General features: G+C 37.7%; 1 protein-coding gene across 5 annotated transcripts in view; it reads right to left on the minus strand.

Moving 5' to 3' along the window:
- PHF3 (PHD finger protein 3) overlaps positions 1-24,989 on the minus strand; it is a 99,771-nt gene that overhangs the window by 70,408 nt on the left and 4,374 nt on the right. For 2 of the 5 annotated variants that reach the window (XM_053601632.1, XM_053601633.1), the window contains exon 2: positions 14,401-14,669. The exons of 1 other annotated variant lie outside the window; for it this stretch is intronic. In XM_053601632.1, the coding sequence (XP_053457607.1) occupies positions 14,401-14,644 (244 nt within the window). In that variant the 5' untranslated portion in view covers positions 14,645-14,669. Of the gene's footprint in view, positions 1-14,400; positions 14,670-15,391; positions 15,481-24,989 lie in introns of those variants that run through there. 2 more of the 5 variants (XM_053601634.1, XM_053601635.1) reach the window with 2 other exon arrangements.

Consider the following 24,989-nt stretch of genomic DNA (forward strand, 5'->3'; position numbering starts at 1 on the left):
TAGTTGGATATACGGTTTCTACTTAACACTGGCTACAACACAGACAATTTGGGAGGCAGAGGCAAGAGAATCAACTACACCCAGGAGTTGGAGGTTGCTGTGAGCTGTGATGCCACTCTTATCCTTTATCAGAATTCCTTAAAAATAGCAAGTAAAGGGGTTGGTGCCTGTAGCTCAGGGGCTAGGGCGCTGGCCCATATACCAGGGCTGGCAGGTTCAAAGCAGGCCAAGGCCTGCCAAAAAACAACAATGACAACTACAACCAAAAAATAGCCGTAAGTTGTGGCAGGCACCTATAGTCCCAGCTACTTGGGAGGTTGACGCAAGAGAACTGCTTGAGCCCAAGAGTTTGAGGTTGCTGTGAGCTATGATGCACTCTACCAAGGGCGACAAAGTGAGACAGTGTCTCAATAAAAAAAAAAAAAAAAAAAGAATTGAACCCTGGAAAAAGGGAAAGAAACTTTTTTTTTCTCTCTCTTTGAGACAGTCTCGAATTGTCACCCAGGGTAGAGTGCCAAGGTGTCATAGCTCCAACTTGGGCTGAAGCAACCACCAACTTGGGCTGAAGCAATCTTCTTGCCTCAGGTTTTTTATTTTTTAATAGAGACAGGGTTTTGCTTTTGCTCAGGCTGGTCTCGAACTCATGAACTCAAGCTACCCATCAGCCTCAGCCTCCCAGAGTGCTAGGATTACAGGTGTGAGCCACTGAGCCCAGCCAAAAAAAAAAAAACTTTTTTTTTTTTTAGATGAAGAACGAAACTGAAAGGAATTCAACGAAGAAGAAAGAAAAAAGTTAGAAAATGAAGAGAGAATGTAGAAAATAAGATACAAGATGGCCAAGAACAAGTACATCACAAATGTTCCAAGTGTCCCTAGACAAGGGGTTTCAAAACCAACCCTTTTCATACTTCTATACAAAACCAGGACCTGGGTCAGGCTCATTCTATTGTTCTGATCTGCAGAGTTATGGATTAAAAACACATTTGATGTGAAAGGAACTGGGAAGAAGTGGGGAAAAAAAACAAATGAAAAAAATTTCTTTAAGTTCTGCATTGACTGTGGTTAAATACAAAACAAAACAAACAAACAAAAAAAAAACTTAAAGAAAAACATAATTTAAAAAAAGAGAGAAGGCATTTGAAAGTTAATCTGGGAGGCACCTGTAGCTGGCAGGTTTGAGCCCAACCTGAACCTGTAGCTGGCGGGTTTGAGCCCAGCCTGAACCTGCTGAAAGTTAATCTGGATATCTGACCTTTCACAATCTGTTTTAATGAGAAAAGTAAATTCAAATTTATACATTTGAGATTCATTTCTGTTCTTTTGCTAAAGTTTAAGATACCTTTAATATCTGACATACACTCTCTTCAAAATACTGTGCCAGCCATTTTACAAATTTTACATTTTTTAACAAAAAGACTACAATAACTGCTACAAAATGATCAGATTATCATTGGCTCTAGTGAAAGAAAAAAATACCATGCCTATCCTATTCAAAATAGAGGAGGTATTTTTCTCTTTTCTTGCAATCTACCAAGCAGTAACCCTATACTGAGAAATCCAGTTTTAGACTAATTTTTCAAACTAATAATCTTACAAAGAGATTTTTCAGAGGGGCCATTTCTATTAGGAAAATTTAAAAACATTAAAATAAAGAAAACATTACCAAATAATTTTAAATATCTCATATAAATTAATATTTAACTCCCTTTAATTATCTGTATTCTGAAATTGGTACCCACTGGATCTATGCAACCCAGCCAATAAACACTCTGATCCTAGTCTCACACTCTGGTTAATTACCAGGAAAAAAGGATTTGATTATGCTTTGAGCAATGTCAATCATTTTGCATATTCCTGTACTTTAGGAAACTTCTAAGTAATCATCCCACAACAATTTATATCTCTTGGGATGTAAGTATACATTTGGTAACTAACACTAAAGAAGCACTTAAAGATGTGGTGAAAAGTCTAAATGATCAAAACTAGGGCAAGGCAGGAACAGCACCAACAAATGGCAGAGGACAGTACCAATGCTAGCAGCTCCAGGTCAGAAATCTCTCCAACCGAGACAGCAAGTAGAAGACACAGACCTCAAGCGTTCCCAGGAAACCCAGGCACCCATGATGGTGAAAATGACAACAAGGGATTCTGCAACCCCGCCATAATTAAAACAAAACAGTAACAATAATCATTAGAACTAAAAAAGAATAGAAATCTATAAATTTTATTCAGCAAGTTCTCACTTTAAATGTGGGCTACAAAACAAAATGATCTACGCTAAAATGATCTTCATTTGTGTCTAAAACTATGAGGATTCCCCGGTTTATACATTAGATAGGATCCCAAAGTCATTTTCTCAGGAAAATCTTGGACCTGTCCTCCATGGGACAGTTTGCAAAGCAGCCTCCTATTTAAACAGACACTTCTATTAACGTCTTTAACTTTACAAAATCTCATACCCAGCCATGATGATTAATAAAGCTTATGTCTATTCACTTAGCGGGAAAAAGAAAAAAAAGCTAGTAGCATTCTCAACAGTTCTTAGTATCATATAACTCACCTTCATTTCAATATTATTTAAAAATCTGGTGAGAAATGACATCCACTAAAGGATGTTTGAAAGACAGTTTAAAAATCTATCCTGGGATTAGGTCAGTCAGACGATTATGTTAATGTCTGTAATACTGCTTATACTGGAATATATATTGAAGGATGTAAGAAAAAGCCCTATGTTCACTGTAAGTATGCTGTTAAGGATTTTCTTTTATTATAGCACACATCATAAGACTATGGCTATAATTTCTTTCTAGTTTTACTGTCAGAAATATTTTCCTATTACCCAGGCACTGGATTTGTATTTACAGTCATGACACTTGATTTGTCACTTTAGAATGTTTTCCTCCTCCACAATGATTGCTAGAAATCTGAAAGCCTAAGGTGTACACCACTTGCAGCACACATTTTACCTGTTATATTAACTCTGGTTCCACTATCTGACCCCACATTTTTGTGCACTTTTTTCCAGCCAAAAGTTACTAAACACCTGCTAGTCTAGTGCCCTCATGGAAGTTATTTAAACCAATTTTTTATCTTTAATTAAAGTGCTTGGTAAATTTCCATGACACTTCTGGGATTAAACAAGGTAATGTTGGCTAGGGCGCCAGCCACATACACCAGGGCTGGCAGGTTCGAACCCAGCCAGGGCCTGCCAAACAATGACGATGACAACAACAACAACAACAAAAAAAAAAAGCCAGGTGTTGTGGCAAGCACCTGTAGTCCCAGCTACATGGGAGGCTAAAGCAACCTCAAACTCTCGTTTAAGCCCAAGAGTTTGAGGTTGCTGTCAGCTGTGACACCATGGCATTCTACTGAGGGCAACATATGAGTTCTCTCTCAAAAAATAAAAAGAAAAACAATAAACAAGGTAATTATCAAGAACTATGAAGGCTCTGGGATTTTACCCACCTTGCAAACTAACTATCTTATTACTGATTCATGGTAACTGACAGAAAACTTAAAACTATTGGATAAGAGACAAAAAATCCTGTTTATTCATGGTATAGCAAGCAGTATAATGATGATGTCATACCAATTCCCTCTGCCTCTTCAAATTTCAAAGGGTCAATACAGGCATGCCTAGACACCATAAATGCCTACATACAAAGTAGGCTGAAATACAGAAGGGAGGAACAGTGCTGGGAATTTACTGCTTTTATAGTGAGCAGTAAGCAAGCCCGCTCTCTGTGTGAAATAAGAGGGGGAGGTGAAGAAGCAAATGTTACATCACCCTTAAAGTTTGCTTACTGCAGAGTGGTGCCTGTAGCTCAGTGGGTAGGGAGCCCACCACATACACCCAGGCTAGTGGGTTCAAACTCAGCCCGAGCCAGCTAAAACAATAATGACAACTGCAAACAAAAAGGGTGTTGTGATGGGCGCCTGTAGTCCCAGCTACTTGGGAAGCTCAGGCAAGAGAATAGCTTATGCCCAAGAGTTTGAAGTTGCTATGAGCCGTGACGCCACAGCACTCTACCTAGGGCAACAGCTTGAGACTCTGCCTAAAAAAAAAAAAAAAAAAAGTTTGCTTACCGCAATCACAAGCCTGAGAAGCGGTCCAGGAAAAGTGGTCAACACTGCATTCTTGGCATACTCAGCAAGGAAGTTTAGAAAAATTAAAGGCCCATGACAGACTCTCTCTCTTACTAAGTATGTGTTCAATAGCCTTATCAAACATCCTTAGGAAAATCAGAAGAAAAACTATTTCTATACTAAATTTTAAGCTCCATGAGAACAGAGACCAAATTTTGTTTTACTCAGTATCATACATCCACTGCCTACCACATTACTTGGCATAAAACAGAATTCAATAAATGAATAAAACCAAAACCAACTCATCTCCAAGTTAATGTTTATTTTTAAGCCACAATTTTTTCAACTGTAAAATGAGGAGGGCTGTGGGAGAAATAAGAATTTACTTTTCTTGTATCTAACCAAATTCAATCCTATACAATAATACTTTACCTGATAAAGAAGATATAAAGTACTTGAAGTACATTCTGCCTGCTGGCACTTACTCAAGGCGATGGCATCCTTATAGAACCTTTCTAGTATTCATGATTGACAAAATCATTAGCCCATGACCATCTCTCTATAACCCCTTAGTCTTTAATAACCGAAGGTCATTTCAGGCACTCACAAGTCCACAAATCTCTCAGACAAACACACACATCTTTACATGGGGAAAAGAACCACCCTCTTTGTTCTTTTAAGAATAAAATTTTAGACTCACACCGGTAGCTCAGTAAGTAGGGCGCCAGCCACATACACCAAAGCTGGTGGGTTTAACCCAGCCTGGGCCTGCTAAACAACAATGACAACTACAACAAAAAATAGCCGAGCATTGCAGCAAGCGCCTGTATCCCAGCTACTTGGAAGGCTGAGGCAGGAGGATGGCTTGAGCCCCGGAGTCTGACATTGCTGTGAGCTAGGCTGATGCAATGGCACTCTAGCCTGGCTCAACAGAGTAAGACTCTGTCTCAAAAATAAATAAACAAATAAATAAATGATATAAAATTTTTTTAAATGCTGCTGTGAAGGTATTTTTTAGGTAAGATTAACACTTAAACTGATAGCCTTTCAGTAAAACAGATTACTCTCCATAATGTGAACGGGTCTCAACCAATCACTTAAAGACTTTAAGAGACAAAGACTGAGGTCCCCTGAATAAGAGGAAAATCTACCTTTAGAATGCCTTTGGACTGGAGTTTTAATATCAACATCAACTCTTCCCTAGGTTTCCAGCCTGCCGGACTACCCTGCAGACTTTGGGCTTGCCAGCCTCCACGATCATGTAAGCCAAATCTTTACAATTAACTCAACCAGTCAATATTTATCTCTCACTATAAACACACACACAATCTCTTTCCCTAGAGAACCCTAATACACTTGCAAACTCTGAAAAGTATGTTACTACACATAGCATTATTACTAATACAAAACTAACACACAGATTAATATTACTAATAGGTGAAAAAATACTGAAAGCAAGGAAATAAAGGCAAATTGATCATGGAAGAAATAAATAATATGGTAAAACTCAACACTGACAAAGGTAAGATAGTAACAGAGTTCCAAATTCCCCAAGAATCACTGGGTATCAGAAATTTTACATTTATTACGATTTATTTCAACAAATACATTTCTGGAAAATGAAAAGAAAAATGAATAGAAGACATTAATGAAACAGCATGAAAGTCACAGCTCACAGTCAAAGAGAACTAAAACTTGGGCGGCACCTGTGGCTCAGTCGATAAGGCGCAGGCCCCATATACCGAGGGTGGCGGGTTCAAACCCGGCCCCGGCTGAACTGCAACCAAAAAATAGCCGAGTGTTGTGGCGGGTGCCTGTAGTCCCAGCTACTCAGGAGGCTGAGGCAGGAGAATCGCTTGGGCCCAGGAGTTGGAGGTTGCTGTGAGCTGTGTGATGCCATGGCACTCTACCAAGGGCCATAAAGTGAAACTCTGTCTCTAAAAAAAAAAAAAAAAAGAACTAAAACTTAAGAGAACACGATCCTGTTCAACAAACTATAAAGGGTCTCCAAAAATGGAATGATAGAGGACGTAAGTAGCAAGATGGTTGGACATCAACTAAAGGCCTCAATACTGAGAGTTCAACTCCATCCCTTCCCCTATTAAAAAGCAATTATTTTTATTCTTAAAATCCATGCATGTGGAGAAGCACCTTCATCCTTATCAGCTCACCAAAGAAATGGTGCCTGCTTACATTCCCATCAACAACGCATGTCTGCCAGTTTGCCCATCCTTGCTAATGCTTATGAAGAATGGTCTCAGAATGCTTGTCCAAGTGGCTTGGCGCCTGTAGCACAGTGGTTATGGCATCAGCCCCATACACTGAAGGAGGCGGGTTCAGACCCAGCCTGGGCCAGCTAAACAACTGCAGCAAAAAATGGCCAGGCGTTGTGACGGGCACCTGTGGTCCCTGCTGTTTGGGAGGCTGAGACAAAAGAATCGCTTGAGCCCGAGAGTTTGAGGTTGCTGTGAGCTGTGATGCCACGGCACTCTACCAAAAGCAACATAGTGAGACTGTCTTAAAACAACAAAAAAAATTACTTTTATAATGTGTATATTCTGGGATACCCCAAGATTACCAACTATATATTTGCACATTAATACCAAATATTCTGTAATCAGCTGAAAAATTTTGTTATAAAGAACAGGAATTGTTTCAAAAAACAGTACTAAATTTTGAGCAAAAAATCCATGCACAAGGCTACTTAATCTTCTATAACATTTAATTAAGAGTATAAATAAACTCTGTCTTAACCAATGTATTTTCATCTCATTTGCATGACTACTCTACATTTTTTAAATTTATATTTTTCCTGTTCAAATACAATTTTCTCTGTAATAAAACTTTCTTATCTGGCTCAGCGCCAGTAGCACAGTGATTACGGCATCAGCCACATACATCGAAGCTGGCCCAGGCCAGCTAACCAACAGTGACAACTGCAACAAAAAATACCCGGGCATTGTGGCGGGCTCCTGTAGTCCCAGCTACTCAGGATGCTGAGGCAAGAAAATCGCTTGAGCCCAAGAGTTAGAGGTTGCTGTAAGCTGTAGCTACAGAGCGCGACCTAAGAAGAAAAAGAAATGCCAGGAACGTAGTGGATTCACTGTAGAATTCTACCAATTTAAGAAGAACAAATACCATTCTTCTCATACTCTTGCAGGAAACTGAAAAGGAGGGAATTCTTCCTAACTCATTCCACAAGGCCAGTACTACCTTGATAACAAAACCAGACAAGGTACCAACGAAAAAAGAAAACTACAGGCCAATATTCTTGATGAACACAGATGTAAAAATCCTCAACAAAACATTAGTAAAATGAATCCAGTGGCACCTTAAAAATTAGATCGTTCACCATGATCAAATGGTATTTACCTCAGGAACCCAAGAATCATTTAACACATTAAAACCAACAAACACAATAAATCACATCAACAGAATGAAAAACAAAAACCATATGATCATCTCAATAGACAGAAAAAAGCAAAAACTTAAGTTAGGTATACAAGGAACTTATCTCATCAAAATAAAGGCCATGTATGACACACACACACACAGCCAACATCACACTGAACAGGGAAAAATTGAAAGCTTTTTCCCTAAGATGTGGAACAACACAAGGAAGCCTACATTCACCACTTTCATTCAACAAAGTATACTGGAAGTCCCAGCCAGAGCAATTAAGCAAGAGAAAGAAAAGAGCAACCAAGTTGAAAAGAAGTCAAACTGTTCCTATTTGCAGACAACACGATCTTACATATAAAAACCCCATAAGCTCCACAAAAACTCCCAGAACAAATTCAATAAAGTTAAAAAATACAAAAGTCAACATATAAAAAAACAGTAGTTTTTCTATATACTAATATGCCGGAAAAAGAAATCAAGAAAGCAATCCCATTTACAATAGCTACCAAAAATATAGAATGCTTTGGAATAAATTTAACTTTGGAGGTGAAAACTATAAGAACTACAGAACACTAATGTCGAAAACAGAACACATACATAGACACCCCGTGTTCATGGAATGGAAGAATACTGTGAAAATGATGACAATATCAAAAGTAATCTACAGATTCAATGCAATCCCTACAAAACTGTGAATCATATTCTTCACAGAAATAGACAAAAAAAAACCCCAAAGTATGTATAGAACAAAAAACTCCAAATAGCTAAAGCACTTCTAAGCAAAAAGACCAAAGCTAGAGGCATCATACCACCAGAGTTCAAAATATATTACAAAGCTACAGCAACTAAAACAGCATGATACTAACATAAGAGACACGTACATCAATAGAACAGAGTAACAGACCCAGAAGTAAGCATATATATATACAGCCACGTGGTTTTCAACAAAAGTGCCAAGAACATTCATTGGAAAAGGGTGGATCCTTTCAATAAAGGGTGCTGCAAAAACTGGTGCAGATACCCTGTTTCCCCGAAAATAAGTGTCTTATTTTTAAGGTGTGCTCCCGAAGATGTGCTAGGTCTTATTTTCAGGGGACGTCTTATCTTTCCTGTAAGTAGGTCTTATTTTCAGAGGATGTCTTATTTTCGGGAAACAGGGTAGTGACACTATCTCTCATCATTTATAAAAATAACTGAGAACGAATTTCTTAAATGTAAGACCTGAAACTATGAAACCACCAGGAGAAAGCAAACAGGATTTTGGTGTTGGCAAAGATTTTATAGAGACCTCAAAATCACCAAAGCAACAAAAGTAAAAATAGACAAATGGGATTACATCAAACTAAAAAGCTCTACACAGCAAAGGGAAACAATCAACATAATGAAGAGAACACCTGCAGAATGGGAGAAAATATCTGCAAACAATTCATCCTACAAGGCATTAATATCCAGAATATGTAAAGAACTCAAACCACAGCAGAAAAAAACAAAAAGCAATCCTATTTTTAAAATGTGTGAATAAGGTGAACAGAAATCTCTCCAGGCCAGGCACCATGGCTCAGAGCTGTAATCCTAACACTCTGGGAGGCGGAGGTGAGAAGATGCCTTGAGTTCAGGGGTTCCAGACCACATGAGCAAAAGCAAGACCTTATCTCTACTAAAAATTAAAAATAAGCCTGGTGTTGTGGCAGGTGCTTGTAGTCCCAGCTACTTGGAAGGCTGAGGCAAGAGAATCACTTGAGCCCAAGAGTCTGAGGTTGCTGTGAGCTATGACACCAAAACACTCTACAGAGGGCAACAAACTGAGGCTCTGTCTCAAAAAAAAAAGAAAAAATTAGGAAGCTGAGGAAGGAGGACTATAGCTAAGACGCCATAGCAAATATAGAATAAATTTGTATATGTAGTTGGATCCACAGATGTAACTAGTCTGCACAAACAGCCCCCTATAGTGTCCCTCCCAAAAAAAAGGACAAGGAGGAAGTAAAATAATAAATATTTTGAATACTGTATTTTACTGGAAGAGAGTCACTATGTTTAGTTGAATGTACTAATTGAAAATGTTGGGCAGCACCTGTGGCTCAGTGGGTAGGGCACCAGCCCCACTTAACAAGGGTCGCGGGTTCAAACCTAGCCCCAGCCAAACTGCAACAACAACAACAAATAGCCAGGCATTCTGGCGGGCACCTGTAGTCCCAGTTACTCAGGAGGCTGAGACAAGATAATTGCCTAAGCCTAGGAGTTGGAGGTTGCTGTGAGCTGTGACGGCACAGTACTCTAATGAGAGCAACAAAGTGACACTGTGTCTCCAAAAAAAAAAAAAAAAAAAAATTGGGAGGCTAAGGCAGGAGGACTATAGCTAAGATGCCATAGCAAATACAGAATGAATTTGTATATGTAGTTGGATCCACAGATGTAATTAGTCTGCACAAACAGACCCCAACAGTGCCCCTCCCAAAAAAGTACAAAGAGGAAGCTAAATAATAAATATCTGAAAACTGCATTTTACTGGAAGAGAGTCACCATGTTTAGTTGAACGTACTAATTGAAAATGTCAGGCAGTGCCTATGGTTCAGTGGGTAGGGCGCCAGCCCCATATACCAAGTGTGGCAGGTTCGAATCCAGTCCTGCCCAAACTGCAACAACAACAAAAAAATAACCAGGCGTTCTGGCAGGCACCTGTATTCCCAGCTCCTTGAAAGGCTGAGGCAAGAGAATCGCGTAAGCCCAGGAGTTGGAGGTTGCTGTAGGATGTGATGGCCCAGCACTCTACTGAGAGCGATAAAGTGAGACTGTCTTTAAAAAAAAAGAAAGAAAATGTCCAAGAGAAACAAAGTCATAAAATTCATAAATACCTTTTAAACAAACCTCAGTGACATACTAGAACACCAATCGTTTTTCCAGAACAAGTACAGTATAATTTTTTCAAATATTACACAGATGAACTCTGTCTCTAGTAATGAAGAAGCTCCAAACTACAGAGGTATATGTTTGAAAGTTAAAAGTTCATGCACCAAAAAAAGAAACTAAATCACACTATGCTGAGAAGCTTGATTAAGCTAGTCTTAAATTACAATATTGTGCTTACAAAGAAAGCAGCACAAGCTAAAATTCTGTCATTAAACACTGATGCCAAATAATATCAATGGCAATTAAGATAAGAAAGCAACAATCACATGTGCGTATTAGTAGGTATTTTCCTTTATAGTTGAAAAAAGGTATGTGTACAATATGAATCAACTCTTAGCAAGTATGTAAAATACCTGTAAGAGTTCAACAACTTCATGATTTGCTTACCCTCCAAAAACCATGTTACAGGAAAGTCTTCCTTTTAATTTAATGAATGATGATTTTGTAAGCCTTATGCAGCCTGTAAAGAACATCTTGATATTGCTCAAAGATATAGTACCTACAAGTGCTATTTGAAAGAAAGACTGTTCTGAATACCCATTTATCTACATTGTGTCTACCTTCTAGTCTTGAGGCAATGTTCAAATTACAACCCTGGAACATTTCTTTTAGTGTACCATACTAGGAAATGGACCCTAAAAGTTAAGACTGTTTCATACCTATTAATCACAGCTGTCAATGCAAACTTTTTTTCACGTCAGGGATAAAGCCAATAAAAATCACTTCTTCAGTTTTAAATACATTCCTCAAGTAGTATATATAAACAATATATTATGTTGAACCTATTACTTGGAAAAATATTATTTTAAATTTAAGGATAACAGGATTTTAATTTGGAGTATTAATAACTGGTCTGATTATCAATAACACATATCTCCCTCATACTTAATGATTTTCCTCACTGATAAAGGAAAAAAAAAAGCATCACTGGGCATATCTAAAAACCATATGCAAACAATACAATTAGATAAAGCAAATACTTCACAAAGTCAAAAGCATTCAAAAAGAAAATCAAGAATCTACCGATCGCTCTCTCTCAAAATGAACAATTAGCATCTCAACTTTTATGCACGTGACAGAGCACTAAAAGTAATTATCTATGTTTCTTTCCTACCTTTATAATTTTTTTTTTTTTGGCCAGGGCTGGGTTTGAACCCGCCACCTCTGGCATATGGGACCGGCGCCCTACTCCTTGAGCCATAGGCGCAGCCCTACCTTTATAATTTTTAAAACTACTCCACAAGTTTTTGAGACAGCTGAAATATACAAGCTACTCAACTATGTCAACAAAAAATTGGTCTTTAACAACTACAGAAACCAACCTGGTTCATCCTATCAGAGAACAAAAATGTAGCAGTCATTTGCCAATTTTAGCCCAGTGAATGCCAATGTTACAAAATAACCAAATCTACAGCTTTCACTGGCTTAAGGAATACTAATACAGAGAGGATCATTTCCTTGCTTTACTTAAATTAGTAAAAGCCCACAGAGCCAGGTACAAGCATCTGGGTAAGAACTATATTGTTTTTATTTTATAACAGAAATGTGAAGTAAATTTATGAATAGCTGAAAGTTACTGTTCACGTGAAGTTGTTATTAATAGTTATAGTATAAGATCTCTTATTTGTAATTTTCTCTTAACAAATAAAATCTCAAAAATGTTTACAGTTTTGCCCTCAGAAAATATACGGATCTTTTACAGACCCAAACATCCCAAAGGGCAAAAGGAACTTTGAAGCCATTAAGATAAATACTCTGCCTGCTGGCACAATGAAATTTAAACAATCCTAGAGAGAAGATTTATTATTACGTTTTCCCCACATATCCCCTTACATATCTTAAAAACATATACACTACACACATATTAATAAAAACAGTTCTGCTACAGAATCCAAGAAAAATAATTGTACCAAATTTCAATATTAGAATATTTAGAAAGTAATTCTATTTAAATTCTTAAATGTTAGTTAAAAAGATAACAAAATCAAAAACAAGTATTAAGAAATCATACCTCAAAAAAAATTTAAGTACTTCAGTAAAGGTACTTAAAAGCATTCTATAACATTGGCAAAAGAAATGTTCACCAAAACTGAAGATGTGAAAACACATCAATAAAACTTTTCTTTTTTTTTTTTTGTAGAGACAGAGTCTCACTTTATGGCCCTCAGTAGAGTGCCGTGGCCTCACACAGCTCACAGCAACCTCCAACTCCTGGGCTTAAGCGATTCTCTTGCCTTAGCCTCCCGAATAGCTGGGACTACAGGCGCCCGCCACAACGCCCGGCTAAATAAAACTTTTCATATCAACAGAAATCTTAAAAAAAAAAAAAAAAAAAGAAAGAAACAGGAAGTGGGAATACTAGTATTACTAAAGGGCTGGAATTTTATAAGTAAAAAAATCTAATTGAATGATATATGTGCCAGTTCCAGACCCAATTTAATATCCTTTGAAGGTGATTAGTCCTGGCAACAAGTATTAAGTGTTTTTCTTGAATTTGGACTAACCTGGGAAACAGCATACAACCACACATTGTTAAGAGTGCTTAACGATAAAAATGATTAGAACTACTGCACTGACACAAGCACCAAAGTAAAAAACTTGAACAATGCATACATAAAACAAAATTGTAAAAGCTTCAAAACATTTAGAATACAACAAAACAGTGTAAACCTAAGCAATAACACAACACAATATAAATAATTAGAGATACATCAATACCAAGCAATTCAAAAGATCTCAGTAGTAAGGAGTTATTAAAACAGAAAGATACCTAGCAGCAGTGTTGAGGTCTTCAGGCAGAATAATCTGATAAATTCATGGGTGAATAGCAGAAAAATTATTTCAAACTTTAAGTATTACTAATTAAATTTAAAATATTAGGTAGAAAATATTAAAAGAAAAAAATATACTGAAAAACTGTGTTGCAGGAAGAGACTATAGTCTATGAAAAACAAAACCAGTGTCACCTAAACCTGTGAACTTACTCTAAGTAAATGGTGAGGGAAAGCCTTACTGCTCCATGTGAGACTGATTTATTTACCTTTAACTTAAGTTTACAGAATAGCTAATTTGCCAAAGTTTACAGTAATACTTTGTTTTATGAAGAAAAACTACGTTTATATATACTAAAATAATGCAAGTAATTTCCAAGAATAGAAAATTATAAAAAAATTACTGTCTTTCAGCTACTTCAATTATATAACAGATCCTGTTCTGCCCAACAGAACAGAAATATGCTAGCACATAATTTTAAATCTTCAAGTAGCCATTTTCTAATTTAAAAAAGAGAACAAAAGCAGATAAAATTAATTTCGCTATTTAACCAAAAATATCACTTCAATACATAATCAACATAGAAAAATTGATGAAATATTTTCTCTCTTTTTCATAACGATTCTTCAAACTCTAATGTGCATTATTTTACAGCACATTTCAATTAGGACCAGACTCAATGCAGGTAATCAATGAGTACGTGGCTACTGGTCACTGTATTGGACAGCAGAGGTCTGGAGTTCTTACTCTGGTTTTGAGATATATGCACAAAAATACCAAAGGAGCTGAATGAGGAGCAAACAATTTATTAAATCTGAAGGACTAGCAGGGACATTGGGAAAGGTCAATTCAGCCTTCCCCCTTGAATCCAACAGGCCTAAGCTGACATGTCCCAATTTGCCAAGCAATCACTATTTGCTAGGGAGAATCCCAATTTACACCTGGTATTATGATGTAATTATTTACAGCACCCCTGGTAATCCTCAAGTGTCCCACACATCAGATGATATGGTCACCCTATCTATCTTTAGGGCAGCCTCAAAGATAACGCCACACTCCTTGAAAGAATTATTTAGTTCATGTTGTAATTCTGATGCCTGGAAAAGAAGCTCTAAATTCAAAGGAAAGAACCCTAAATTTACTACCCTCATCATTTAAAAAAAAAAAAAAGCTGCTGAAAATTCTTTTTATTTTAAATTGCAGACTAAAAAAAAAAAAAGTAAGAATTACCTGTTGAACAAGGCATCTGGAAATTGGGATCATTGCTATCCAAAACAGGCAAACAGAACTGGTTACTTGCAGATCCTAGCATAGGATCCTTATCGCTGAGCATGTTCTTCAGCGAGTCCTCTAAGACATTTTGACTTGCACTAAAATCCTCACAGACTTCATTCTCCAGGTTGGATCCTAGAAATAGGGCATCATCTAAGTGTTCAGTAGGAATTAAATGATTAAATGTATCAACTATATCCATGAAGACTTCTGTGTGTCTTTCAGCCCTATAGAAAGACAAAAAAAATACCATAAGAAATAAAGCTATCAATTGAAAATCACCTAATACCAAATTATTTTAATAGTTTTGAGACTAAGAACACACTTAAGGTATTTCTGAACTGTTGTTTCAAAAAAAAAGACTCCTCACTCTTTTTAGAATATACACGTGGAAATGTAGAACGAATCTTTACTAAATGTTTCATCATGCATGTAGAACACCATTTTACCAGAAATCCTATTAAATGTTTATGCAATTCATTATTTGTAAGAAAAAAATATGTATAATTTGACTCATTTGAAAAAATTGCATGGCTTAAACCACAAAAACCGTATGTTTTTAACCATAATCTTTTCATAAATTAACTCAAGACAGTCCACATTAAAAAAGCTGAAATCAAATTGTTTATTGTCCCATACCTATTAAAACTGTAAAGTAGCCTTGTCTTATTTACAAAAGACTGAAATTGCTTAAAGATAGGTAATACATAAGCGAAAACCTTTTTTGTGGGATTAGGGGAGGAAAATGGTAAAAACTGTTAACTAAACCAAACAAATCAAGCTCAAAAACTACAAATGCACACAAAGATGTGCACATACACTCATTTTTTCCCTTTACAAGAGGACAAGATAAATGACAACACATATCATGTATTTAAATTTATTTTAGTAAATTACATGTGGTCTATACAAAATTATCAAGTTAATCTTCTATTTGAACTGTACCTACTACATATTAGGTATTGCTCAGCAAAAGTCATCTCAAGCTCTGAAGCAGCCTCAACTATCAAAAGTTGTATAATTTTCACCATTAGTTTTCAAGAAAACTGAAGCAACGTGTTTTGGAGGAGGGGAAGTTAACTAAAAAAAAAAATTAATATTCAGTTAACAGAAAATTCCACTGTTAACCCAGAACATCCTGGGGTCAATAATTCCAAGGATTTTTAGATTAGGTCCAAATCTAAATTTTCTCCAATTGATCTTGAAATCTTCCCCCTATAAAAAATGAGAAGAGGAACTTCAGAGATACTTGAACATTTACAGGATATGTATTTTTTTTTTTGAGTCAGAGTCTCACTATGCGACCCTCAGTAGAGTGCCATGGCATTACAGCTCACAGCAACCTCACAGAATTGAGGCAGATTCTCTTGCCTCAGCCTCCCAAGGAGCTGGGACTACAGGTGCCCGCCACACGCCAGGCTTTTTTTTTTTGTTGTAGTTGTCATTGTTGTTTGGCAAGCCTGGGCTGGATGCGAACCCAACAGCTCCTGTGTATGTGGCTGGCACCCTAGCTGCTGAGCTACAGGCACCGAGCCAAGCGTATGTATTATATGCCATATACTGCTAAACATTTTACCTCCATCTATGTAATTCCAAGAAACTGACTCTATTATTTTCTTTTCTTACAAAGAAAATGAACTTAAGGGCGGCACCTGTGGCTCAAGGAGTAGGGCGCCGGTCCCATATGCCGGAGGTGGCGGGTTCAAACCCAGCCGCAGCCAAAAGAGACAAAAAAAAAAAAAAAAAAAAAAGAAAATGAACTTAAATAATTTAAATGTCTTCCCCAAAATTCAAAGGTAGATTTCAGGTTCCACAGCCAATGCCCACACATATCATCCTTTCACAGTGAGCTAAGGAGCTGGTAAGATCTGACTCTTTAAATAAACAATTTTCCAACAAATCAGTGGTTACCTGGGGCCAGAGATAAGATAAAAAGAAAGATGGTCTACAAAGGAACAAGCTGATACTCTGGAGGGGATTATGAAATTGTCCTAAATCTTGGTTGTGATAATGGTTTCAGAATCTAAAACTTTTTTTTTTTTTTTTTTTTTGCAGTTTTTGGCCAGGGCTGAGTTTGAACCCACCATCTCTGGTATTTAGTGCCAGTGTCCTATTGCATTCAAATATTAATAAAGCACTGACAGAGGGCAGCGCCTATAGCTCAGTGGGTAGGGCGCTGACCACATACATAGAGGCTGTGGGTGCAAACCCAGCCAGGGCCAGCTAAAACAGGACAACTGCAACAAAAAAAACAAATAGCCAGGAGTTGTGGAGGGCACTTGTAGTCCCAATTACTTGGGAGGCTGAGGCAAGAGAATCGCTTGAGCCCAAGAGTTTGAGGTTGCTGTGAGTTGTGATGCCACAGCACTCTACCCAGGGCAACAGCTTGTGACTCTGTCTCAAAAATAAATAAATCAAGGGCAGTGCCTGTGACTCAATGGAGTGAGGTGCTGGCCCCATATGCCAGAGGTGGCGGGTTCAAACATAGCCCCGGCCAAAAACTGCAAAAAAAAAAATAATAATAATAAATCAATAAATAAAGCATTGAAAGAAAATGTTAACTTTTTTACTAACTGGTTGCTTATTTTACGTGTATTCTCTAAGTTAACAAAACTATAGCTAGCGATACCAACAAAAACTGAAGAAAAGCTCCCTTAAAAATCCCCTACAACATTTCAGTATCTAAGAACGGCTCAATTATCATAATCACCAATCCGCCATTAATAATGTTTTTAGTTCCCAAAGAAATTTTAGTATTTAAATTATGGTAATTAAAAATAATTTACTGGCTCGGCGCCTGTAGCACAGTGGTTACGGCGCCAGCCGCATATACCAGGCTGGTGAGATAAAACCTAGCCCAGGCCTCCTAAACAACAATGACAACTACAATAAAAAATAGCCAGGTGCTGGGGCAGGTGCCTGTGGTCCCAGCTACTTGGGAGGCTGAGGCAAGAGAATGGCTTAAGCCCAGGAGTTTGAGGTTGCTGTGAGCTGTGACGCCATAGCACTCTACCAAGGGCGACATAATGAGACTATGTCTAAATAATAATAATTTACAAATTCTCATATGAGGACAGTTAATGACCTAGTATACAGTGTGAGGTGGGGGAAAGGGGAAAGCAGAGGGAGGGAAGGTGGGAGGGAAGGTGGGAGGGAGGTGGGGGAAGCGGAGAGCAGAGAGAGGGAAGAAAGGAGGGGATGGGAGGTAACAGTATGTGACATACCTTTTGGGGGCGGGACACAATTATAAGAGGGACTTTATCTAACAAATGCAATCAGTGTAACCTGGTTCTTTGTACCCTCAATGAATCCCCAGCAATTAAAAATAAAATAAAATTGGGCGGCGCCTGTGGCTCAGTGAGTAGGGCACCGGCCCCATATGCCGAGGGTGGCGGGTTCAAACCCAGCCCCGGCCAAACTGCAACAAAAAAACAGCCGGGCGTTGTGGCGGGCGCCTGTAGTCCCAGCTGCTCGGGAGGCTGAGGCAAGAGAATTGCGTAAGCCCAGGAGTTAGAGGTTGCTGTGAGCCGTGTGACGCCACGGCACTCTACCAAGGGCGGTACAGTTAGACTCTGTCTCTACAAAAAAAAAAAAATTAAAAAAAAAATAATAAAATAAAATTTACAAAATAGGCCAAAGCTACTGCCTCTTCAGAGAGCTGCATCCCAACTAGTAACTTTTTTTTTCTCAGATGAATCAAAAAGAACTAAATGGTCAAAAAGAACTAAATGGTCATTTCAGCTCTAGAATAAACAATGGCTAACTTTCCTTCAAAAAATGGTGTGTGCTAAATCTACTAAAAATGTACTCATTCCCATAGCAACACAAGGCTAGTCAATTCTGCAAACTTTGCCTGAAGTCCTTTTGTTGCACTATTTGTGGTGTGCTTTCAAGTGATAGGGACATTCAGAACATTCAGAACATTAAGAAGTTATGGTCATACAGCTCAAGATCACATAGCTATAAAGAAGACCAGATCCTTCTCACTAGTCATCTAAATGAGTGATTTTTTTCAATAATACTGTTAAAATTAGTGAAACCATCCTAAAACTTTACTGAAAATGTCTTCAGAGCCTGTGGGATACTTTTTCAAAGATCTTCTTCTTTTTTTTTTAAGTAGAGCATATTGTAAATAAAATGAGTGAATCCAACTTTCCAGTACTGTTTTTAATCAAAACTATTATCAATTATAAAGTATGCTTCCCTGTATCTAAAGAGGCATATCTAATAAGCATCATCAGGAAAAAAACCTCCAAGTGGAGAAATTAATAACACCTTTTATTGTTCATGTTTACTAAGTAGCTACCATTGTTTGAGACACATTTAGTAAACTAATGAAAAAGGGGATCTTGTGAGACAAAATGGAGTACAAAACATCCAAAATTTATGAGTCCAAAGAAGGTAATTTCCATAAGACAAATCACAATACTAGTAGCCTATGGAATGCATTTTAAGAAAAACTGTTATAAACTAATGATACTAATTTTTCTTATGTGGTTCCAACTGGCCCTGGAAGCAACTCCAAGGGAAAAAAGCCAAAAATGGTAGTAGACAGACATTAAGACTATCTTGACAGTAACATTTATTGGAGGTATAAAGTAACTCATTTTAAAAAATCAGCTTCAGGGCAGCACCTATAGCTCAGTGGGTAGGGCACCACCCCATATACTGAGTATTAAACTCAGCTTGAACTCAGCCCCGGCCCAACTGCAACAAAAAAATAGCAGGGCGTTATGGGCACCTATAGTCCCAGCTACCTGGGAGGCTGAGGCAAGAGATCCCCTAAGCCCAAGAGTTGGAGGTTGCTGTGAGCTGTGACACCATAACCCTCTACTGAGGGCAATAAAGTGAGACTCTGTCTCTTTAAAAAAAATCAGTTTCAGGTAACAAGTGATCAGTACCAAAAATAAAATTAACCAATTATAGAAATGTTTACGCTTAAAATGAGCACACAACTCTACTAAACCAAATCATATCCTGGATTGAATCAAGAAACAGAAAACAGTGGCAAAATTTAAAAGTGAAATTAGAATAAAATCTGTTTAATTTAGTTAACAGTAATTCGCCTACAGTAATCTCTTAGTCTGATAAAGGCCCTAAGCATTATGTCAGATGTCAATAATCAGAGAAACTGGATGAAAGGTATACAGAACTCTATACTCTGTAACATATCTATAAATCTAAAATTATTCAAAAATAAAAAAGTATTTAAAAAACACTAAGGTAGGCGGCGCCTGTGGCTCAAGGAGTAGGGTGCCGGTCCCATATGCCGGAGGTGGCGGGTTCAAACCCAGCCCCGGCCAAAAACCACAAAAAAAAAAAAAAAAAAACACTAAGGTAGAATATACTAAAATACTTAATAATGTGGACAAAGATAATCAGAATTAAGGGGGAAAGAGCCAAATTTAGCATCTTTGTTAATTATACGGACTGATTTAAACACATTCCTGCTTCTTCATTTGCCATTCCAAATTTAATAATTAAACATAAACATAGCCTATCGAGGGTATATTTTAAAGGGCTAATGGTAATGTGTGTATCCAATTAAATCAATACTAGTAATTTGGATATACATATGCTAAAGTCAAACTGTGACTGGGTTTAAAGTCACATCTCATGTTTACAAAAAATAAAACGTATATAGATAAATCAGAAAATTGGATAGTCTATCAGGAGGGTCCAACCTTTTTTCTTTTCTGCTGCATATTGGAAGAATAAGAGTTCTTAATCATTGGCCACACAGTAAATACATAAACACTAATAAAAGCTGATTACCAAAAAAAAAAAAAAAAAAAAAAAAATTTCTGTGCATACTTTCCATATCTGACACCACAGATAAGCAAAAAAAGTCCTCACAGAATCAGCACGCAGTCCTCGGGCCACAGGTTGGACACCCCAATCTACATAATTCACAATTATTCATTTACTCATGAATGTATTAAGCATCTTCTACAAAGCATTATAAAGTGCCAGAGGAAAAAAACTGTCTCGAATTCAAGGAAGTTACAAACCATAACAGAATATAGACGTACAAATAGAAAACATATAACATTACAACAAAATGTTAAGTGCCATACCACAGAAGAAGGTGAAACTCAGGAAGCCAAGTATGGCTAAGCAAGTGATGTGTTAGCTACATCCCAAAGGTCCAGAGGACATTCCAGGCAAAGGAAACAGAATGTGCTAGTTATGGAATGGATGAGTTTAATCCTAACAAACCATTTATAAAGACTGAGAATACAATTCAAAATAATTAGTACTAACATTTCAAATAAAATTTAATCTGAGCCCAAAGATATTTCCTACTTTAAAATATTTGTTTTATCTATTAATATTCAGAAATTATACTGCAGTCAAATTTAGTTTATACTAACAAAAACCAGCCTATTTTTTTTTTTTTAAATAGTCTCAAACTGTTGCCCTGGGTAGAGTGCCAGGGCATCACAGCTCACAGCAACCTCAAACTCTTGGGCTTTAGCGATTCTCTTGCCTCAGCCTCCCAAGTAGCTGGGATTACAGGCGCCCGCCACAATGCCCAGCTATTTTTCGATTGTAGTTGTCACTGTTGTTTGGCGGGCCCAGGCTGGATTCAAACTCACCAGCTCCAGTGTATGTGGCTGGTGCCCTAGCCGCTTGAGCTACAGGTGCCGAGCCCAGTCTATATTATTTTATGAATGCTTACAGTATGGATACAATACAATGAAGAGATTAAAAAAAATTACTAACAGCCAAAAAATTACACTTCTACAAAACCTCACTAAAGTAAATTATCTATCCCGACTGTTTAAAAACATTTTCAAAGTAAACTTTATGAATTTTATATAATTTCTTTAAAAATATATACAGTAAGCCTAACAATAAAACACTAAAGTTCTGAAGTATGTAAGAAGTTATATACTATGAAGTCCTATCTTATGTAGTCTACATTTGTGTGTGTTGGTTGCAGGGTGGAGAAACGGTGAGGGGAACAGAAATCTATCAGGAGATTATAACATCTACTAGGCAAAATTAAATGGGGTAACAGTGATGGTGGTGATAAGAAAACGATGTATGATATACATATGATAGTAAATAAAGACCTCACTGACAGGGTAGTATCTGAGCCAAAACCTGAAGTGGAAGAGTGATCAATGCAAAAATAGGTAAGAGTGGAGTGGCACCTGTGGCTCAGTGAGTAGGGCGCCAGCCCCATATACCAAGGGTAGTGGGCCAGCTCTGGCCAAACTGCAACCAAAAAAAAAAAAAAAAAATAGCAGGGCATTGTGGCGGGTGCCTGTAGTCCCAGCTACTTGGGAGGCTAAGGCAAGAGAACCACCTAGGTCCAAGAGCTGGTGGTTGCTGTGAGCTGTGATGTCACAGCACTCTACCAAGGGCAACAAACTGAGACTCTGTCTCTCAAAAAAAAAGGGTAAGAGCAATCCAGGCAACGACTACAGGTATGAAGGCCTTAAAAGTGGAGTATACTTGTCTTCCAGCTCCTACACCATCATTTAAATTAAGCAGTCTTTCACCAGGGGCCCTGGCTCATGCCTGTAACCCTAGCACTCTGGGAGGATTGCTTGCTCATCAGTTAGAGACCAGCCTGAGCAACAGCAAGATCCCATCTGTAAGAAAATAGCCTGGTGTTGTGGCGGGCACCTGTAGTCCCAGCTACCTGACAGGCTAAGGCAAGAGGAAGAAGCCTAGAACTTTGAGGTTGCAGTGAACTAAGACACCATGGCACTCTACCCAGGATGACAAAGTGAGACTCTTGTTTCAAAAATAAATTAATTAATTAAGCACTCTTTTCCTTGCCATAGCTTCCTTCTTGGGGGGGGGGGGGAGAATTTGTTTTATAAAAAATTAAGCTATTTTCTGGGCGGTGAGTGTGGCTCAGTGAGTAGGGCAACGGTCCCGTATACCGAGGGTGGCGGGTTCAAACCCAGCCCCAGCAAAACTGCAACAAAAAATAGCTGGGCACCGTGGCGGGTGCCTGTGATCCCAGCTACTCGGGAGACTGAGGCAATAGAATTGCCTAAGCCCAAGAGTTGGAGGTTGCTGTGAGCTGTGACATTATAGCACTCTACCAAGGGCAACAGGGTGTGAGAGTCTGTCTCAAAAAAAAAAAAAAAAAAAAATTGGGCGGCGCCTGTGGCTCAGTCGGTAGGGCGCCGGCCCCATATACCGAGGGTGGCGGGTTCAAACCCGGCCCAGGCTGAACTGCAACCAAAAAATAGCCAGGCGTTGTGGCGGGCGCCTGTGGTCCCAGCTACTTGGGAGGCTGAGGCAAGAGAATCGCTTAAGCCCAGGAGTTGGAGGTCCTGCTGTGAGCTGTGTGATGCCATGGCACTCTACCGAGGGCCATAAAGTAAGACTCTGTCTCTAAAAAAAAAAAAAAATTAAGCTATTTCCACAGGCATACTTACTAAGAACAAATTTCTATATGCAGTACTAGAAGAATAAAATTACCCCTATTTCTACTGATGATAAAACATAAAACATAATATGCTCTAACTTCATACCAGGCACTGTTCTACACACTTTACATCTGGAATCTCAGTCAGAGGTGATTATGCCCACGCAAAGGCATTTGGCCACATCCAAGATATTTTTGGTCATCACAACTAGAAAGGGTGCTATTCACATCTAGTAAATATACTATAAGGCACTAGGACAACCCACAAAAGATAGTTATCCAGCCAAAAATGTCATGTCAAGATTAAGAAACTACACCCTACATTTATTAATTCATTTAATCCTCACAACAACCCTATTAAAATATCCCCAATTACAGAAAGAATACAATAAAATTGGAATCAGAGAGATTAAACTATCTCCTATTATAAGCAGTGCAGCTAAAATATTAAGAAAATTTCACTCGAGAGTCAATGTGCTTACCCCCATATTTTATTATCTACCCTATTATTATCTCTTCATAAAGCTAAATTCACTAAGTATTTATTGTATTCAAGGCACTGTGCTGAACAACTTTAATGCATTATATCATTTAAACAGTGACACACCAATGGGGGTGGGTCAGTGACAGTTTGTTTTCACAAGTCCCTGACCTTCCCATTGTTTTTCAACCTTAATCTTCACACCTGCACAATTAGGCAGGTACTATTATTCTCAATTTCCAAGAGGGGCTAAAACTTACCAAAGTTATAACCAATATTATAGAATACATAAGTGATAGAGCTAAGGCTCAAATCCACTCTGTGTTACACCAAGGTCATTTCTTAACCACTACAGTATAACAACATTAAAGATGAATCATAGGTTATTCTTCTAGGATGGAGTCAAATTACTAAATGGTTAGGCCACATGGTATGACACTACACTACCAGTATAATTCTACAAAGCAATGCAACCTAGTCACCTATCCTACACAGTATTTCAAATTCTGGTCCCATGTCCCTAGTTAGAATCTGTTGGCCAAGATATCATAAAGAAAGCAAGGATCATAATTTCTTTTCTCAATGTATAAGGTAAAAAGAAGATAACAAGATGTCTCTCTGCTCTACAAAGATAACTAAGACCAAAACAAACCTAAGACTACAGAAAACTATCAAGTAGAAGCTGACACTGACAAAAGCAGAATTGCAGTAGCCAACAGTAGTAAGAAAAGGTTAAATACAAAGTTTACAGCTATACTGGCATCTTAACTGACACTATGAAGAGTGTTAAAAGTTTGAATTTCCTTCTACACCACAGTTCTGAGGAAAAAAAAAAAAGTTTGCATTAACTGCAGAAGTAATGGGCCTAGCTCATCATTAAAACTATAACCCAGGTCATGGTTGGGCATCCTGCTGCCTGGGGCCAACATGTGGCCTTCTGTATTGTGTCCTTGATTGTAGCTTTTTGATTGAATCCAAACTTCACATAACAAATTCTTTTAATAAAGGCATTTGTTCTCTGAAGTTTGGATTTAGCCAAGGGACCACACTTGGGGATCTGGACACCTAACACAGGTAATAACATTCAAAATAACAACATTCCAAACTACCATGTACTTGGCACATACTATATATATACCTGGCCCCTTGTATTGTATACATTATCTCATTAGCTTCTAACAATGACCCCCAAAGGTAGGGGAAAGTCTTTCTTTCTCTTTTGACCAAACTGAGACCCAGATAATTACATAGTTTGCCCAGGGTCACATACCCAGTATTCTCAAATATGAACCAAGACAGTGTTATTCTTAAGCTTGCACTTTTAAATTCTATACTTTATGCACTCTACTTGCTTTAATATTAAAGAGTTTTAATATTATCATTAATGAAATCTTAAAAACTACTAGAAATAAAACTCACCCTTCTTCCAAAATAAAGCAGAAATATGCATTTAGCCATCTTCTGCATATAAAAAACAAAATGGCTATCCTCAATGCATGTGAATAACATCATCTGGAGGAAAGCAAATTATCAACTACAAACTTTGCAATTAATTTCCAGTCTAAAATTTTATGTTTTCATGTGTCCACCTCACACAAACTATGAATGAATTAAAACGCTCTGTATAGTCTACTATGCCATTCAGAATTATTTAATACAGTTAAAATTAAA

Source organism: Nycticebus coucang, chromosome 9, assembly GCF_027406575.1.
Source record: "Nycticebus coucang isolate mNycCou1 chromosome 9, mNycCou1.pri, whole genome shotgun sequence".
NCBI classification, from domain to species: domain Eukaryota; kingdom Metazoa; phylum Chordata; class Mammalia; order Primates; family Lorisidae; genus Nycticebus; species Nycticebus coucang.